The sequence below is a fragment of the Pristis pectinata genome, unplaced genomic scaffold, assembly GCF_009764475.1.
Source record: "Pristis pectinata isolate sPriPec2 unplaced genomic scaffold, sPriPec2.1.pri scaffold_126_arrow_ctg1, whole genome shotgun sequence".
Taxonomy (NCBI): domain Eukaryota; kingdom Metazoa; phylum Chordata; class Chondrichthyes; order Rhinopristiformes; family Pristidae; genus Pristis; species Pristis pectinata.
The window spans coordinates 54,100-68,912 of NW_026262470.1; the positions used below are offsets into that span (position 1 = coordinate 54,100).

The 14,813-nt window shown below is 56.1% G+C and overlaps 1 protein-coding gene across 1 annotated transcript in view; it reads right to left on the reverse strand.

Moving 5' to 3' along the window:
* LOC127567122 (uncharacterized) overlaps nucleotides 1-14,813 on the reverse strand; it is a 45,458-nt gene that overhangs the window by 6,844 nt on the left and 23,801 nt on the right. Inside the window, exons 3-5 of the mRNA XM_052009811.1 lie at nucleotides 13,761-13,907; nucleotides 7,582-7,753; nucleotides 2,350-3,199 (exon numbers count right to left, since the gene is read on the reverse strand). Coding sequence (XP_051865771.1) covers nucleotides 2,350-3,199; nucleotides 7,582-7,753; nucleotides 13,761-13,907 — 1,169 coding nt within the window. The remainder of the gene's footprint in view (nucleotides 1-2,349; nucleotides 3,200-7,581; nucleotides 7,754-13,760; nucleotides 13,908-14,813) is intronic.

Consider the following 14,813-nt stretch of genomic DNA (forward strand, 5'->3'; position numbering starts at 1 on the left):
CACGCACGCACGCACACACACACACAGAGTCAGCGGCAGAGGTCAGATCGAACTGGGGTCTCTGGAGCCGCGAAGCAGCGGTTCTGACCACTGGGCCACCGTGCCGGCCAATTGACAGTCACTGTGATGCTGAGCGAGGCCCCGTAAGCGGACACAGAGACGGAGCTCCAGCTGAGAACGGCTGCACACGGGAGCGGGACGAGGCCACTTGGCCCCGCCTGTCGTTCAATGTGATCGCGGCTCAGAAGGTCACAAGACGAAGGAGAGGAAGTAGGCCGTTCAGCCCATCGAGTCTGCTCCTCTACCTCACCATTGGCTAAACTATTTTCCCATCCAGCCCCAATTCCCGGCCTTTCCCCATAGCCCTTGATACCCTGACTAATTAGATACCTATCAACCTCCTCCTTAAACACCCCCAATGATCAGGCCTCCACAGCCGTACGTGGCAATGAATTCCACAAATCCACGACCCTCTGGCTAAAGAAATTTCTCCTCATCTCTGTTCTAAATGGGTGCCCTCTAATTCTAAGACTGTGCCCTCTAGTCCTGGACTCACCCGCCAAGGGAAACAGCTTGGCCACATCTACTCTGTCCAGTCCTTTCAACATTCGACATGTTTCTATGAGGCTCTGATCATCCAGGTCTGGTCCCCCATGTTCTGGCTTTCTTCTCGTATCTCTTGACCTCCCCCCCGGAAAGGGAAGCAGAGTACACGTTTCAGGCCCGGGGACCAGACCTCCTGGTGAAGAGTCTCAGACCTGTTTCTCCCTCCAGAGATGCTGCCCCACCCGCCGGGTGTTGTCAGCATTGGCTGGCTTTATCTCAGGATCCCGACCTCTGCAGTGGTTTGGTTGTGGTTTACCCCGGCGCCTGGAACTGGTGGGCACACCATCATCTGCACTCAGACTGCTTGTGCGTACAAAATATTTTTTCATCCGAAAGACAGCCCCGGACTCCCCACCCTCGGCCTTCCTCCCACCCCTCCTCCAGCGCCCGCCCTCCTCACCCCTATCGTGCCCTCCTCCTCCTCTCCCCACACCCTCAGTGCCCTCTCACTCTCCCCCAGACCCACACCCCCCTCCCCAAAACCTCCCCATCAAGCCTTCCCTCACCCTCCCCTCCCTCTCCCCAAACCCTACCCCCCTCTCCCTCGAGCCTCCCCTCCCCCTCTCCTCCTTGCACCCACTCTTTCCCCCCTCCCTCCCACCCCCTCCTCTCCCTGTCCCTTTACCCTCCCCTCATGCCTCTCCCTCCCCTTCCTCCCCACTCTCCCTCCTCCCCACTCCTCTCCCTCAGCTTTCCCCTCCCTCCTTCACTCCTCTCCCTCCCTACCCCCTCCCCCAACTCCCTCTTCCACCCCCTCACCCCTCCCCCTCCCTTAAGCCTCCCCTCCCCACTACACCCACTCTCTCCCTCCCCACCTCCCCCCTCTCCCTCCCTCCCACTCCCCTCCTTCTCACTCTCCCCCTCACCTTCCCCTCTCCTTCCCTCACCTCACCCTCTCCCTCCACCCTCACCTCCCCGCCTTCCTTCCCCCTCCCTCACCTTTCCCCTCCCTCCCCTCCCTCACCCCTTTCCTCATCCCCCTCCCCCCTCCACATCCACCTCTCCTTCCCACCTCCTCCCCTCTTCTCCCTCCCCTCCGTCCTCCTACCTCCCCCCTCCCCCTCCGTCCTCCTACCTCCCCCCTCTCCCTCCACCCTCCCCTCACCCGTCCCTCCTCACTCCTCTCCCCTCCCCCTTCCTTCCCCCTCCCTCATCACCCCATTCCTCTCCCCTCCCTCCTCACCTCTAGCCTCCCTCAACTCCCCCTCCCCTACCCCCTCACCCCTTTCCTCCCCTCCCCCCCTCCCCCTCCCCTACCCCCTCACCCCTTTCCTCCCCCCCTCCCTCCCCCTCCCCTACCTCCTCACCCCTTTTCTCCCCTCCCCCTCCCTCCCCCTCCCCTACCCCCTCACCCCTTTCCTCCCCTCCCCCTCCCTCCCCCTCCCCTACCCCCCACCCCTTTCCTCCCCTCCCCCTCCCTCCCCCTCCTCTACCCCCTCACCCCTTTCCTCCCCTCCCCCTCCCTCCCCCTCCCCTACCCCCCACCCCTTTCCTCCCCTCCCCCCCTCCCCCCTACCCCCTCACCCTTCCTCCCCTCCCCCTCCCTCCCCCTCCCCTACCCCCTCACCCCTTTCCTCCCCTCCCCCTCCCTCCCCCTCCCCTACCCTCTCACCCCTTTCCTCTCCCCTCCCCTCTCTCTCCCCTTTCCTCCCTCAACCCTCCCCTACCCCCTTACCCGTTTCCTCTCCCCCTCCCCCCTTTCCTCCGTCATTCCTCCTCCCCCCCCTCCCCTCCCCTCCTCACCTCTCCTGCAGCTTCCGGAGTGCCTCTGGGTCAGCCGGGGCCCTCTGGCTCTCCCCCTCCTCGCGGCACGGCGCGGGCTGCCTCAGCTCCTGGCTCCTCGGGCCGGATACGGCCAGCACCGTCGTGGAGAGGGGCGGCCGGAGGAAGCCCCCTCCGGCGGGGGCTCCGGTCCTGGCCCCCTGCCCCCACCCAGGCCTGTCCTCACCCCCCAGCCGGCCGCCGGCGATGGGCTGCAGGCGGGCCGGACCGCCGGCCAGCAGCCTGACCAGCTGACCGGCTCCCCCCGCCCAGCTGGTGGGGGGGGCGTCCGGCCTGGACGGGGTCTGCGTGCCTCGGCTGGAGGTGGCGGGGCCTAGAGAAGGCCGCGCGGCCTGGGACGGGCCTCGGGCCTCCTCAGCCTCCTGGCTGGAGGTAGGGTGGCCTAGTGTAGGCCTCGCAGCCTGGGACAGGCCTTGGGCCTCCTCGCCCTCCCGGCCTGGCCCGGGCCTCCGCCCCAGGCAGAAGGGGAGCCGGTCGGCGGGGAGGGGGGTGGACGGGGACCCGGGGGGTTCCGCCCTCGCCTCCGCCCCGGCCCCGCACAGCCTCTCCCTCCTCAGCCTCTGCAGGATGTGGCCGGTGCGCTGCCTGCACAGCCTGGAGGCTGGGCCCGTCTCCCCGGGCTCCTTCTGCCCCTCGTCCTCGCCGCTCCTCGCCTCCTCCTCCTCCTCCTCCTCGGCCTTGTCTCCGCAGCACAGGCTTCCTGAATTAGTCCTCCTGCCCTGGGCCCCCGCTGAGCCCTGGCGTGGGGGCGGGCTGCTCTTGGCCTTGAGCTGCAGCCTCTGGGCCTGGAAGGAGGGCCCGTTGTCAGGGGCTGGAAGATAAGTTCCTTCAGTTTAGTTTATTGCAGTGAAACTCCTCGCTGGCGTGAAGCTCACAGAGTTAATGCCTCTGTGTTGACTGTAACGATCACTTCAAGTTCAAGTTACTTTATTGTCATTCCCCCATATGCTATAAAAACACATAGAGGAACAAAATTTCATTTCCCCCAGACTCACACAACAGAGGACATACATAAAACAGAAGACATACAATAAACGCAGACAGAAAACTTATACAGAATACAAATTTAGTGCAGAGTCAGTGTAAAACCGAGTTGGACAAAGAAAATCCAGAACTCAGTGTGTTGCACTGTGTATAAACATGTTCGGCAGCGGCCGAAGTTCTTATGCGCCGTTGTGCAAACCAGGGCTTTTGACGCGGCATTTGTCCGAGACTGTCTCTAGGGTATTCAGGAGCCTGACAGCCTGGGGGGAAAAGTACTGTCGTACAGTCTAGTAGTTCTGGCCCGGATGCTCCGGTACCACTTGCCAGACGGCAGTGGGACAAGTAGGTCGTACGAGGGATGAGAGGGGTCGTCTATGATTCCGCAGACCTTGCAGGTGCACCGTGTGTTGTAGGTGTCCGGGATGGAGGGAAGAGGTACTCCGATGATCTTTCAAGCTGTGCTCGCAATTCTCTGCAGAGTCTTACGGTCAGAGGGGTTACAGTTACCGTACCAGGCAGAGGTACTGCTGGTCAGGACACTCTCAATGGTACCCCTGTAGAATGTGGTGAGGCCAACCACCACTGGGCTCCCCACCAGCCAAATGGCTGGGTTATTAGTTGGGGGGGGGGGTGGGGGGCTACCGGCCTTGGTACCCCTTGTTTGGAGTGCTGTGTGCAGTTTTGGGCCCCTTATCTTGGGAGGGATGTACCAATGTTGGAGAGGGTTCAGAGAAGATTTACAAGGATGATTTCCAGAATGAAAGGGCTGACGTACAATGAGCGATTGTTGGCTCTTGGACTGCACTCATTGGAGTGCAGAAGAATGAGAGGGGACCTCATAGAAGCATGTCGAATGTTGAAATGACTGGACAGAGTGGATGTGGCTAAATTGTTTCCCTTGGTGGGTGAGTCCAGGACTAGAGGGCACAGTTTTAGTATTAGCGGGTACCCATTTAGAACAGAGATGAGGAGAAATTTCTTTAGCCAGAGGGTCGTGGATTTATGGAATTCGTTACCACGTACAGCTGTGGAGGCCCAATCATTGGGGGTGTTTAAGCAGGAGGTTGATAGGTATCTCATTAGTCAGGGTATCAAGGGATATGGGGAAAAGGCTGGGAACTAGGGCTGAATGGGAGAATAGTTTAGCTCATGGTGAGGTAGCGGAGCAGGCTCGATGGGCCAAATGGCCTACTTCTGCGCTGTTGTCTTGTGATCTTGTACCCCGGAGGCACTAGGGGCTGCGGGTGCGGCAACACGCACAGGCACTGGAGGAACACAGCGGGTCAGGCAGTATCTGTGGAGGGAGATGGGCAGTGGGCGATTCAGGCCGAGACCCTCCCTCTGGACTGGAAGAAGGGTGGGGTGGTGGGTGGGGTAGCCAGTGGTGAAGAAGGTGGAGGGGAGGGGATGGACCAAGAGCTGGCAGGTGATAGGTGGATCCAGGTGGAGTGGGAACGACGTCAGAAGCTGGGAGGTGTCACCTTCAGCCCTTCTTCACATCCACCTATCGCCTCCCAGCTTCTGACATCATCCCCCCAACCTGCCTATCACCCCCCCAACACAGATCCACCCATCACCCACCAGCTTTTACTCCACCCCTTCCCCACCATCTCTTTACCTCCCCTCTTTCTTCCAGTCCAGAGGGAGGGAATCGTCGACTGTCCATCTCCCTCCACGGACGCTGCCTGACCCGCTGAGTTCCTCCAAGAGCTTTTCGTGTTGCTCTGCATTAACTTTACTGACATCTTCCTCCGCTTTCTTTGGGAACCCAGATTGCTTCTGCAGTTTGGGTGCTGGACGTTGTATGCACGCACTCCCAAGTCATCTTTCCACAGCCCTGCTGATGCCCTGCAACTACCCCCAAGTTCTGTGCGATGGTTCACTGCACCTCATGATCATTGCTCATCTCCTCTGGTCTTACCCACAGACTTACCCAGCAGGAAACGTCTTTACTCCTTCTTCCCTCCTCCCGCTGTGTTGTGTCATTTGCCCCAAGCTCTGAATCTGCAGCCCCCACCCTCCCACTGGCATTCTGCGGGTCTTGAACCATCCGCTGCAGGGAACAGCCTACCTCTGCCTACCTGGTCTAAAGCCCCTCCTGATCTGGTGTCCCTCATGCATCGCGTGCTCAACCTTTCGTCTGCACCTCCTACATTTCACACTGCCCCACTCTCTCCCTCCCTCCCTCTCTCCCAACTTCTCCCTCCCACTCACCCTCTCTCTCCCCTCCGTCATACTCTTTCTCCCTCCCTCTCCCCCTCCCTTGCCCTCTCTCTCCCCTCTCTCTCGTCCTATTTCTCTCCCTCACTCTCTCTCTCTCTCCCTCACTCTCTCTCCTTCTCTCCCTCCCTCGCTCTCTCCCTCCCTCTCTCCCTCCCTCGCTCTCTCCCTCACTCTCTCTCTCCCTCACTCTCTCTCTCCCTCCCTCTCTCTCTCCCTCCCTCTCTCTCCCTCTCTCTCTCCCTCTCTCTCTCCCACGCTCTCCCTCGCTCTCTCCCTCCCTCGCTCTCCCTCCCTCGCTCTCCCTCACTCTCTCACACTCTCTCCACTCTCTCTCTCTCCCTCTCCCTCTCTCCCTCTCTCCCTCGCTCTCTCTCTCATTCTCGCTCTCTCCCTCGCTCTCTCTCCCTCCCTCTCTCCCTCGCTCTCTCCCTCGCTCTCTCCCTCGCTCTCTCTCCCTCTCCTCTCTCTCTCTCTCTCTCTCTCCCCCGCTCTCTCTCACTCTCCCTCTCTCTCTCTCACTCTCCCTCTCTCCCTCTCTCCCTCCCATTCCCTGTCTCTTCCTTTCCTCATCTTTCTTTTTATTAAATTTCGAATTAATACACATAACTACAGTGATTATACACAGTGCGGAGAGACCAGGATTACAATAACAGTTGACACATACATTCACAGGGAGTAAAATATATAATCTGAACCTCCTGCTCTCTTACTAAGTGAACGATACAAAAGAATTTGAAAAGAAATTTGATCATATGAAAAGAGACCCCCCCCAAATTAAAAAAATAACAAAAGCAAACCAAAAACTTCAAAAAAAAAACTGGACTGTTATTTCTTCAGTTTTAAAAAACATTATTCTGTCGTTAGCTCCGCTCCTCTATATCCAAAGGTTATTGAAAGGGATTCAAGAAAGGTCTGCTTACATCATATGGAAATTCTGGATAAATGGACTCCAAACTTCCTCAAATTTAAGCGAAGGATCAACAGTGCCTCTCCTAATTTTTTCTAAGTTTAAACCTGTTATAGTTTGAGAAAACCATTGAAATGTGGTAGAAATATTGATGGGCTCCAAACTTCCTCAAATTTTAAGTGACGGATCAACAGTACCTCTCCTAATTTTTTCTGTTGAGACATGGGGCGGCACGGTAGCCTAGCGGTTAGCATAACGCTATTACAGTGCCAGCGATCGGGGTTCGATTCCCGTTGCTGTCTGTAAGGAGTTTGTACGTTCTCCCGTGTCTGCGTGGGCTTCCTCCGGGTGCTCCGGTTCCCTCCCACATTGCAAAGACGTACAAGTAGGTTAATTTGGGTTTAAAATGGCCGGTGCGGACTCGTTGGGCCGGAAGGGCCCGTTAGCACGCTGTAAATAAAATTTAAATAAAATGTTATAGTTTGAGAAAACCATTGAAATGTGGTAGGAGGTGTAGGGTCCTTCCATTTAAATGGGATGGATCTCTCGGCTATTAATGTATCATTCCCCGTCTTTCTTCCCTACCCTCCACCTATCAATCAGGTGGGCTTCGTCGCCAGCTTATCCCCACGGCCACCCTGGCCTCACCCCATTGGAGGTACTCCCTCCATCCCAGCCATCCCTACCCCACCTTCTCTGCGAATTAAAACGTTTGTTTCCTGTCTTTCCGCAGTTCTGCCAAAGGGTCTTTGATGTGAGACACTCACTGTGCTCTTCCCCCTCCACAGGGGCTGCCTGACCTGCTGAGTGTTTTTCCAGCAACTGTTCCTTTTATTTCACCTGATTTTATTAATCATTTCCTCTCATCGCCTCCACTCCTTGCAGTCCCTCCAGCGGCTGGAACCCCTCCTGCCCTGGGTCCTTCCCCCATCCAAGGTGAACACCCGCAGTCCCTCCAGTGGCTGGAACCCCTCCACACCGTCCTGTCAAACACTCCCTGAGGCAGGGACTGGATGGGTTGTCCAGGGCATCTTCTGACCCTTGGCCACATTCCCCCTTGCCCCGATCCCTTTCCTCACCTGCGGTCACACTGCTCTTGGTGTCAGGGGCCTCTGACAGCTCCAGGACCTTCTGCTTCTTGCCCATGATGTTGGATAATGACGGAAGTTTGGCGCCTCTTCCGGTGATCGGAGCCCTGGGGTAAGCGGGTGAATGCTGAACCTCTTTGGCACCTGTGTTCGTAATGTCCATCTGTGGGGAGCAGGAGCAATGAATTAAACCAGAAACTGTGTGCAGAAACCACTGAGATTCTGCAGGGAGAGTGGAATGCCACCATTTTTGGTCTGTCACCAAAGACTCTTGCAAATTTCTACAGATGTACGGTGGAGAGCATTCTGACTAGTTGCATCACCGCCTGGTACGGAGGCTCCAATGTGCAGGATCACAAGAGGCCGCAGAGGGTTGCAGACTCAGCCAGCTCCATCACGGGCACAACCCTCCCCGCCATCGAGGACATCTTCAAGAGGCGGCGCCTCAAGAAAGCAGCATCCATCACTGAGGACCCTCACCACCCAGGACATCACGTTACTACCATCGGGGAGGAGGTACAGGAGCCTGAAGACCCACAATCAATGATTCAGGAACAGCTTCTCCCCCTCTACCATTAGATTTCTGAACAGTCCACGAACACTACCTCGTTATTCCTCTTTTGCACTATTTATTTATTTTTCAGACTAAGAGTAATTTTTATGCCTTTGCACTGTACTGCTGCCGCAAAACAACACATTTCACGACATATGTCAGTGATTATAAACCTGATTCAGATCCTAGTGTGAAAGGTAGCTGGGAACGCAAGGGTTAACGACTGGCAGTGTAAGAGTTAATAGAGTTAATGGTTCTCATGGCGAAAGGGCTCTCAAGGTAAAGAATGATCTCACGTATGGTGTGATTTAGTTTTGTCTAGTTTTAATGCCAGGCGTAAGTGGGAAAGAAGTAGTTTTTTTAGACATATCTTGTTATGCTAGAAACTTTATGTAAACATTTGCCTGTGAAAGCGTAACTTCCCACCTAGCCTTCCCACGAAAATGAGTCTAAAAATACGCTGTAGCCGAGTCTTCTTTGAGTGGGTTTCAGTATAGAGTTAGGGTTACATGGTTTACTCTGTCTCTGTATCCCCCCCACTCCCACTAGCGAAAGCTAATAAGGCATTTATCGTAAGTTCCTTGGTTCTGCTGTTGTCTGATTCTTAGCAGAGGTGCCAGTCAACTTTAACACTAGAGTAGAATGGAGCACCCTGGATGTATTTCCTACAGTTGGTAGAATACACTTTAAAATACCATCTATTGTTCCGAGTAATAGACATCATTGATATTATTCCCTTTAATATACGCAGTGCATGTTATTTCCTGTAATACACCAGGTATTATGAACAGGGAGATATTGTTCCCTATAATATCAAGTGGTTGCGATTCTATATATTAAAAAAAACCCATACAGGTCCTCCCAGGTTTCAACAAGGATCCGTTCCTGTGGGCGGTTCAAAACCCGAACGGTTCACCAGTCGGAAATGCGGCCGTGAACCGGGTTCCCACCTGGCAGAAGATGCCCGCGGCCCGGAACAGCCGGCAAGTCCATCCTGCTGGTCTCCCAAATGTTCGCTCGTATGGACAGGCTGCAAGCTGGGGAGGACCTGTGCTGTGTATTAAAAATAGGGCTGAAGTGGTTGCCACAAGAGGACACAGGTTTAGGGTGCTGGGGAGTAGGTACAGAGGAGATGTCAGGGGTAAGTTTTTTACTCAGAGAGTGGTGAGTGCGGGGAATGGGCTGCCGGCAACGGTGGTGGAGGCGGGTACGATAGGCTCTTTTAAGAGACTGTTGGACCGGTTCATGGAGCTGAGAAAAATAGAGCCTGGTAATTTCTAAGGTAGGGACATGTTCGGCACAGCTTTGTGGGCCAAAGGGCCTGAATTGTGCTGTAGGTTTTCTACATTTCTATGTTTCTAGAGGGTGGTGTGAGCATGGAATGAGCTGCCAGAGGAGGTGGTGTTGAGGCAGGTACAATGACAACATTTCAAAGGCACTTGGATAAGTACTTGGAAAGGAGGGGTTGAGAGGGAGATGGGTCAAATGCGGGCAAATGGGACTGGCTTGGTGGGCACCCTGTTTCTGTGCTGGATGACTCTACGACTTTATGACACATGGTCATTAGTTATTCTCTATAGTATGCAGGGGGTGCTATTTTCAATAATACATGGTGGTGTTAGAGTCACAGTGTTATACAGCACAAAAAAAGGCCCTTTGGCCCAACTCGTCCATACCGATCAAGTTACCTGTTGGAGCTAATCCCATTCGCCTGCGTTTGGCCACATCGTCTAAACCTTTCCTACCCATGTACCTGTCCAAGTGTCTTTTAAGTGTTGTTGTTATCCCCGCCTCTGTCACCTCCTGTCGCACCAGACCCACTACCCTCTGTGTGGAGAACTTGCCCCTCACGTCCCCTTTAAACCTTCCCCCCTCTCACCTTAAACCCATGCCCTCTAGTTTTAGACTCCCCCTACCCTGGGGGGAAAAAGACGGCGACCGTCCGCCTTATCGACGCCCCTCGTGGTTTTATAAACCTCCCTCAGTTCACCGCTCAGCCTCCTTCGCTCCGGGGAAAACAGTCCCAGACCTGTCCGGCCTCTCCTTATAACTCAAGCCCTCCGGTCCCGTCGACGTCCCCGTGAACCTTTCCCTCTCTGGCTGAATCCCACCCTCCCTACAGCCGGGCAACCAGAACTGCACACAATACCCCAGCTGGCAGTCTCACCGACGACGTGTACAGCTGTAATGGGACATCCCACCTCCTGTACTCAGTGCCCCGACCGATGAAGGCCAGCGTGCCGAATGCCTTCTTCACCGCCCTGTCTACCTGTGTCCCCACTTTCAGGGAACTGTGTCCCTGTACCCCTGGGTCTCTCTGTTCTACAACACTCCCCAGGGTCCTGTCATTCACTGTGTATGTTCTACACTGGTCTAACTTCCCAAAGTCCATCACTTTACACTCGTCTGAGTTAAATTCTCTCTGTTGTTCCTTTTCACTCTTTCCCAAGGGATCAATATCTTGTTGTAACCTTAGATAACCACCGTCCATTATGACACCAATTCTGGTATCATCCACAAATTTGCTATCAAGATAGGATATTTATCTATGAGTCACACGTACATCGAAACATTCTCTACCGTTACTCAGTGACTATTATTCTCCGCAGTATGTGGGGACTGTAATTCTCTGGCAACACAAGGTTACCTTTCCTCTCAGTGGTAAACATAGCCGTGACTTTGTAAGGCACAGGTCCCATTGTACGCAGGAGGTCATTGTCTGTTACGGTACGCACCAGCTGTTCCTCTCCACGGTTATTCCCAATATTACCCAGGGAGTAACACATGGAGGTCATTCCTCTCTACTTCCGCTACTACATAGAACAACACACCACAGGAGCAGGTCCTTTGGCCCATCGTGTCTGTGCCGACCAAGATGCCAATCTACCAATCCCGTCTGCCTGCACGTGGTCCATACCCCTCCATTCCCCGGCCTGTTCATGTGCCTGTCTGAGTGGTTCTTCCCTATTGTATCTGCTTCCGTCACCTCCCCGGCAGCCCATTCCGGGCACCCACCACTCTCTGTGCAACAAGAAACTTGCCTCACACATCTCCTTGAAACTTTCCCGGTTTGTCCCCTTTGACTCTCACCAACTTCTATCGATGCACCATAGAAACCATCCTATCTGGATGCATCACGGCTTGGTACGGCAACTGCCCTGCCCAGGACCACAAGAAACCACAGAGAGTTGTGGACACAACCCAGCGTGTCACAGACGCCAGCCTCCCCTCCTTGGACTCTGTCTTTACCTCTCACTGCCTTGGTGTAGCAGCCAGCATAATCAAAGACCCCACCCACCCGGGACATTCTCTCTTCTCTCTTCTTCCATCGGGCAGAAGATACAGGAGCCTGAGGACACGTACCACCAGGCTCAAGGACAGCTTCTACTCCACTGTGATAAGACCATTGAACAGTTCCATTATACGATGAGATGGACTCTGACCTCACGATCTACATTGTTGTGACCTTGCACCTTATTGCACTGCACTTTCTCTGTAGCTGTGACACTTTACTCTGTACTGTTATTGTTTTTACCTGTACTACCTCAATGCACTCTGTACTGACTCAATGTAACTGCACTGTGTAATGAATTGACCTGTACGATCTGTATGGAAGACAAGTTTTTTACTGGACCTCGGTACAAGCGACAATAATAAACCAATACCAATACCAGTACCAATAGCATTACTGTCATTCTCCGTAATGCACGTGGGGGGTGGTGGTGGGTGGTGGGTGGTGGGGAGGAGGGAGGGCACATTTCTCCCTGCATGCACACGGGGCCGTTATTTTCAACGAAGGAGCCATTACCTTCTGTAATGCACAGAGGCTGTCATGCCTGATGACGCGGCAAGACGCCAATAATCCAGCATGCTCAGAGTCACAGAGATGCACAGCAGGGAAGCAAGGCCCTTCAGCCCAACACCGCCGTGCTGACCAAGATGGCCACCTGAGCGAGTCCCGTTTGCCTGTGTTTGGCCCGTATCCATGGACCTGTTGGGTGGATTTTCTGATTGATTCCATTTTATTCCATTAATTCCACAATACGATTTTAGTAAGTTTTTTTAATTGTGCGATAAATTGTCTATTGAACTTGAAAGGTTTCAGGAGACCCCAGGAACAGGGGAATGGGGAGTTTTGTGGGGAGGGGTAACAGTGAGTTTTGTGGGGAAGGGGAATGGGGAGTTTTGTGGGGAGGGGGAACGAGGAGCTTTGTGGGGAGGGGGAACGGGGAGTTTTGTGGGGGGGGGAACGGGGAGTTTTGTGGGGAGGGGGAACGGGGAGTTTTGTGGGGAGGGGGAACGGGGAGTTTGGTGGGGAGGGGGAACGAGGAGTTTTGTGGGGAGGGGTAACAGTGAGTTTTGTGGGGAGGGGGAATGGGGAGTTTTGTGGGGGGGGAACGGGGAGTTTTGTGGGGAGGGGGAACGGGGAGTTTTGTGGGGAGGGGGAACGGGGAGTTTGGTGGGGAGGGGGAACGAGGAGTTTTGTGGGGAGGGGTAACAGTGAGTTTTGTGGGGAGGGGGAATGGGGAGTTTTGTGGGGGGGAACGGGGAGTTTTGTGGGGAGGGGGAACGGGGAGTTTTGTGGGGAGGGGGAAGGCAGAGTTTTGTGGGGAGGGGGAATGCGGAGGTTTGTGGGGAGGGGGAATGTGGAGTTTTGTGGGGGGGAACGGGGAGTTTTGTGGGGAGGGGGAATGCGGAGTATTGTGGGGGGGGAACAGGGAGTTTTGTGGGGGGGTAACGGGAGGTTTGTGGGGAGGGGTAACCGTGAGTTTTGTTGGGGGGGAACGGGGAGTTTTGTGGGGAGGGGGAATGCAGAGTTTTGTGGGGAGGGGGAATGTGGAGTTTTGTAGGGGGGAAATGGGGAGTTTTGTGGGGAGGGGGAATGCGGAGTTTTGTGGGGGGGGAACGGGGAGTTTTGTGGGGAGGGGTAACGGTGAGTTTTGTGGGGAGGGGGAATGCGGAGGTTTGTGGGGAGGGGGAATGCGGAGTTTTGTGGGGGGGAACAGGGAGTTTTGTGGGGGGGTAACGGGAGGTTTGTGGGGAGGGGTAACCGTGAGTTTTGTTGGGGGGGAATGGGGAGTTTTGTGGGGAGGAATGGGGAGTTTTGATGGGGGGGGAATGTGGAGGTTTGTGGGGAGGGGTAACGGGGAGTTTTGTGGGGAGGGGGAATGCGGAGTTTTGTGGGGGGGGGAATGCAGAGTTTTGTGGGGAGGGGGAACGGGGAGTTTTGTGGGGAGGGGGAATGCGGAGTTTTGTGGGGGGTAACGGGGAGTTTTGTGGGGAGGGGGAACGGGGAGTTTTGTGGGGAGGGGGAATGGGGAGTTTTGTGGGGAGGGGGTAACGGTGAGTTTTGTGGGGAGGGGGAATGGCGAGTTTTGTGGGGGGGGAACGGGGAGTTTTGTGGGGAGGGGGAATGCAGAGTTTTGTGTGGAGGGGGAATGCAGAGTTTTGTGGGGAGGGGGAACGGGGAGTTTTGTGGGGAGGGGGAACGGGGAGTTTTGTGAGGAGGGGAGGGGCTGGTGAGTTTCGGACGAGCGAGGATATGTTCCCCTCACGGGACTGCCCCCACGGGGCTCCCCAGGCCACACCCCCCAGCCCCCCACCCTGACCTGCGCACCTTTCTGTTACTGGCCATCGTGCTGACCCACGGTTTGTCGTAGCTGCGGCCGGCGGTGGCTGAGGGCCCACCCAGCCCCTCGGGGGTCCGCTGCTCTCGCCTCAGCCCGGTCTGCACACGCTGTCGTTCTGTCAGGTGCAGTCGACTCTGCGGGAGAGCACATCGTGTTACCGGGCGCTCACCTTATTCCCTACTGAGGGGAGGCCATTCGGCCCTTTGATCCTCAGGAATATCCCATTCCCCATATCCATCCTTATTCCCCCACCCCACACACCGGGGGGTGGGGGGGAGCAGTTCCCAGCTGCCGATTAACCCACTGACCCTGCACGTCTTTGGGACATGGGAGGGAACCGGAGCCCCGGTCGGCGTGGGGAGGGGGAAGGGGGCGGACAAGGGGGGGGAGTTGGGGGAGGGGGGAGGGGGGGATGGGGGGAAGGGGAGGGGGAGTAGGGAGGGGGGTGGTAGGGGGAGTGGGCGGGGAGGGGGGAGGGGTAGGGTGTGGGGAGGGGAGGAGTGGGGAGTGCGGCAGACAGAGGGGTGTGGGGGAAGGGGGAGGGGGAGAGGGGTAGGGGAGGGGTTGGGGAGGGGGGTAGTGGGGGTGGGGGCAGGGGGAGGGTGGGAGGGGAGGGAGGGGGGTGGAGGGAGGGGGGAGTGGGGGGAGGGAGGGGGGAGTGGTGGGGAGGAGGCGATGTGGAGGGGAGGGAAGGTGAGGGGGAGGGGGGAGGGAGGGAGGAGGGATGGGGAGGAGTGGGTGGGGAGGGGGAGGGAGCGGGTTGGGGGGAAGGGGTGAGGAGGGGGAGGGAGGAGGGGGGAGAGTGGTCACAGGGAGGAGGTGCAAACCCCACGCAGACAGACAGCGGCGGAGGTCGGGATCGAACCTGTGCCGCTGGAGCTGGGGGGTAGCAGCTCTCCCGCTGCGTCCCGTTATTTCTCAACTGTGACCCATTGCTCCTGCACCCACTCTCTCCTTACCGTATCTCTCTGCGTGGGGCGTTTGAGCATTGACTACGTCCCTGCACTGAAGTGTTTAGAGGAAGCGGGGAGTGCTGCAGG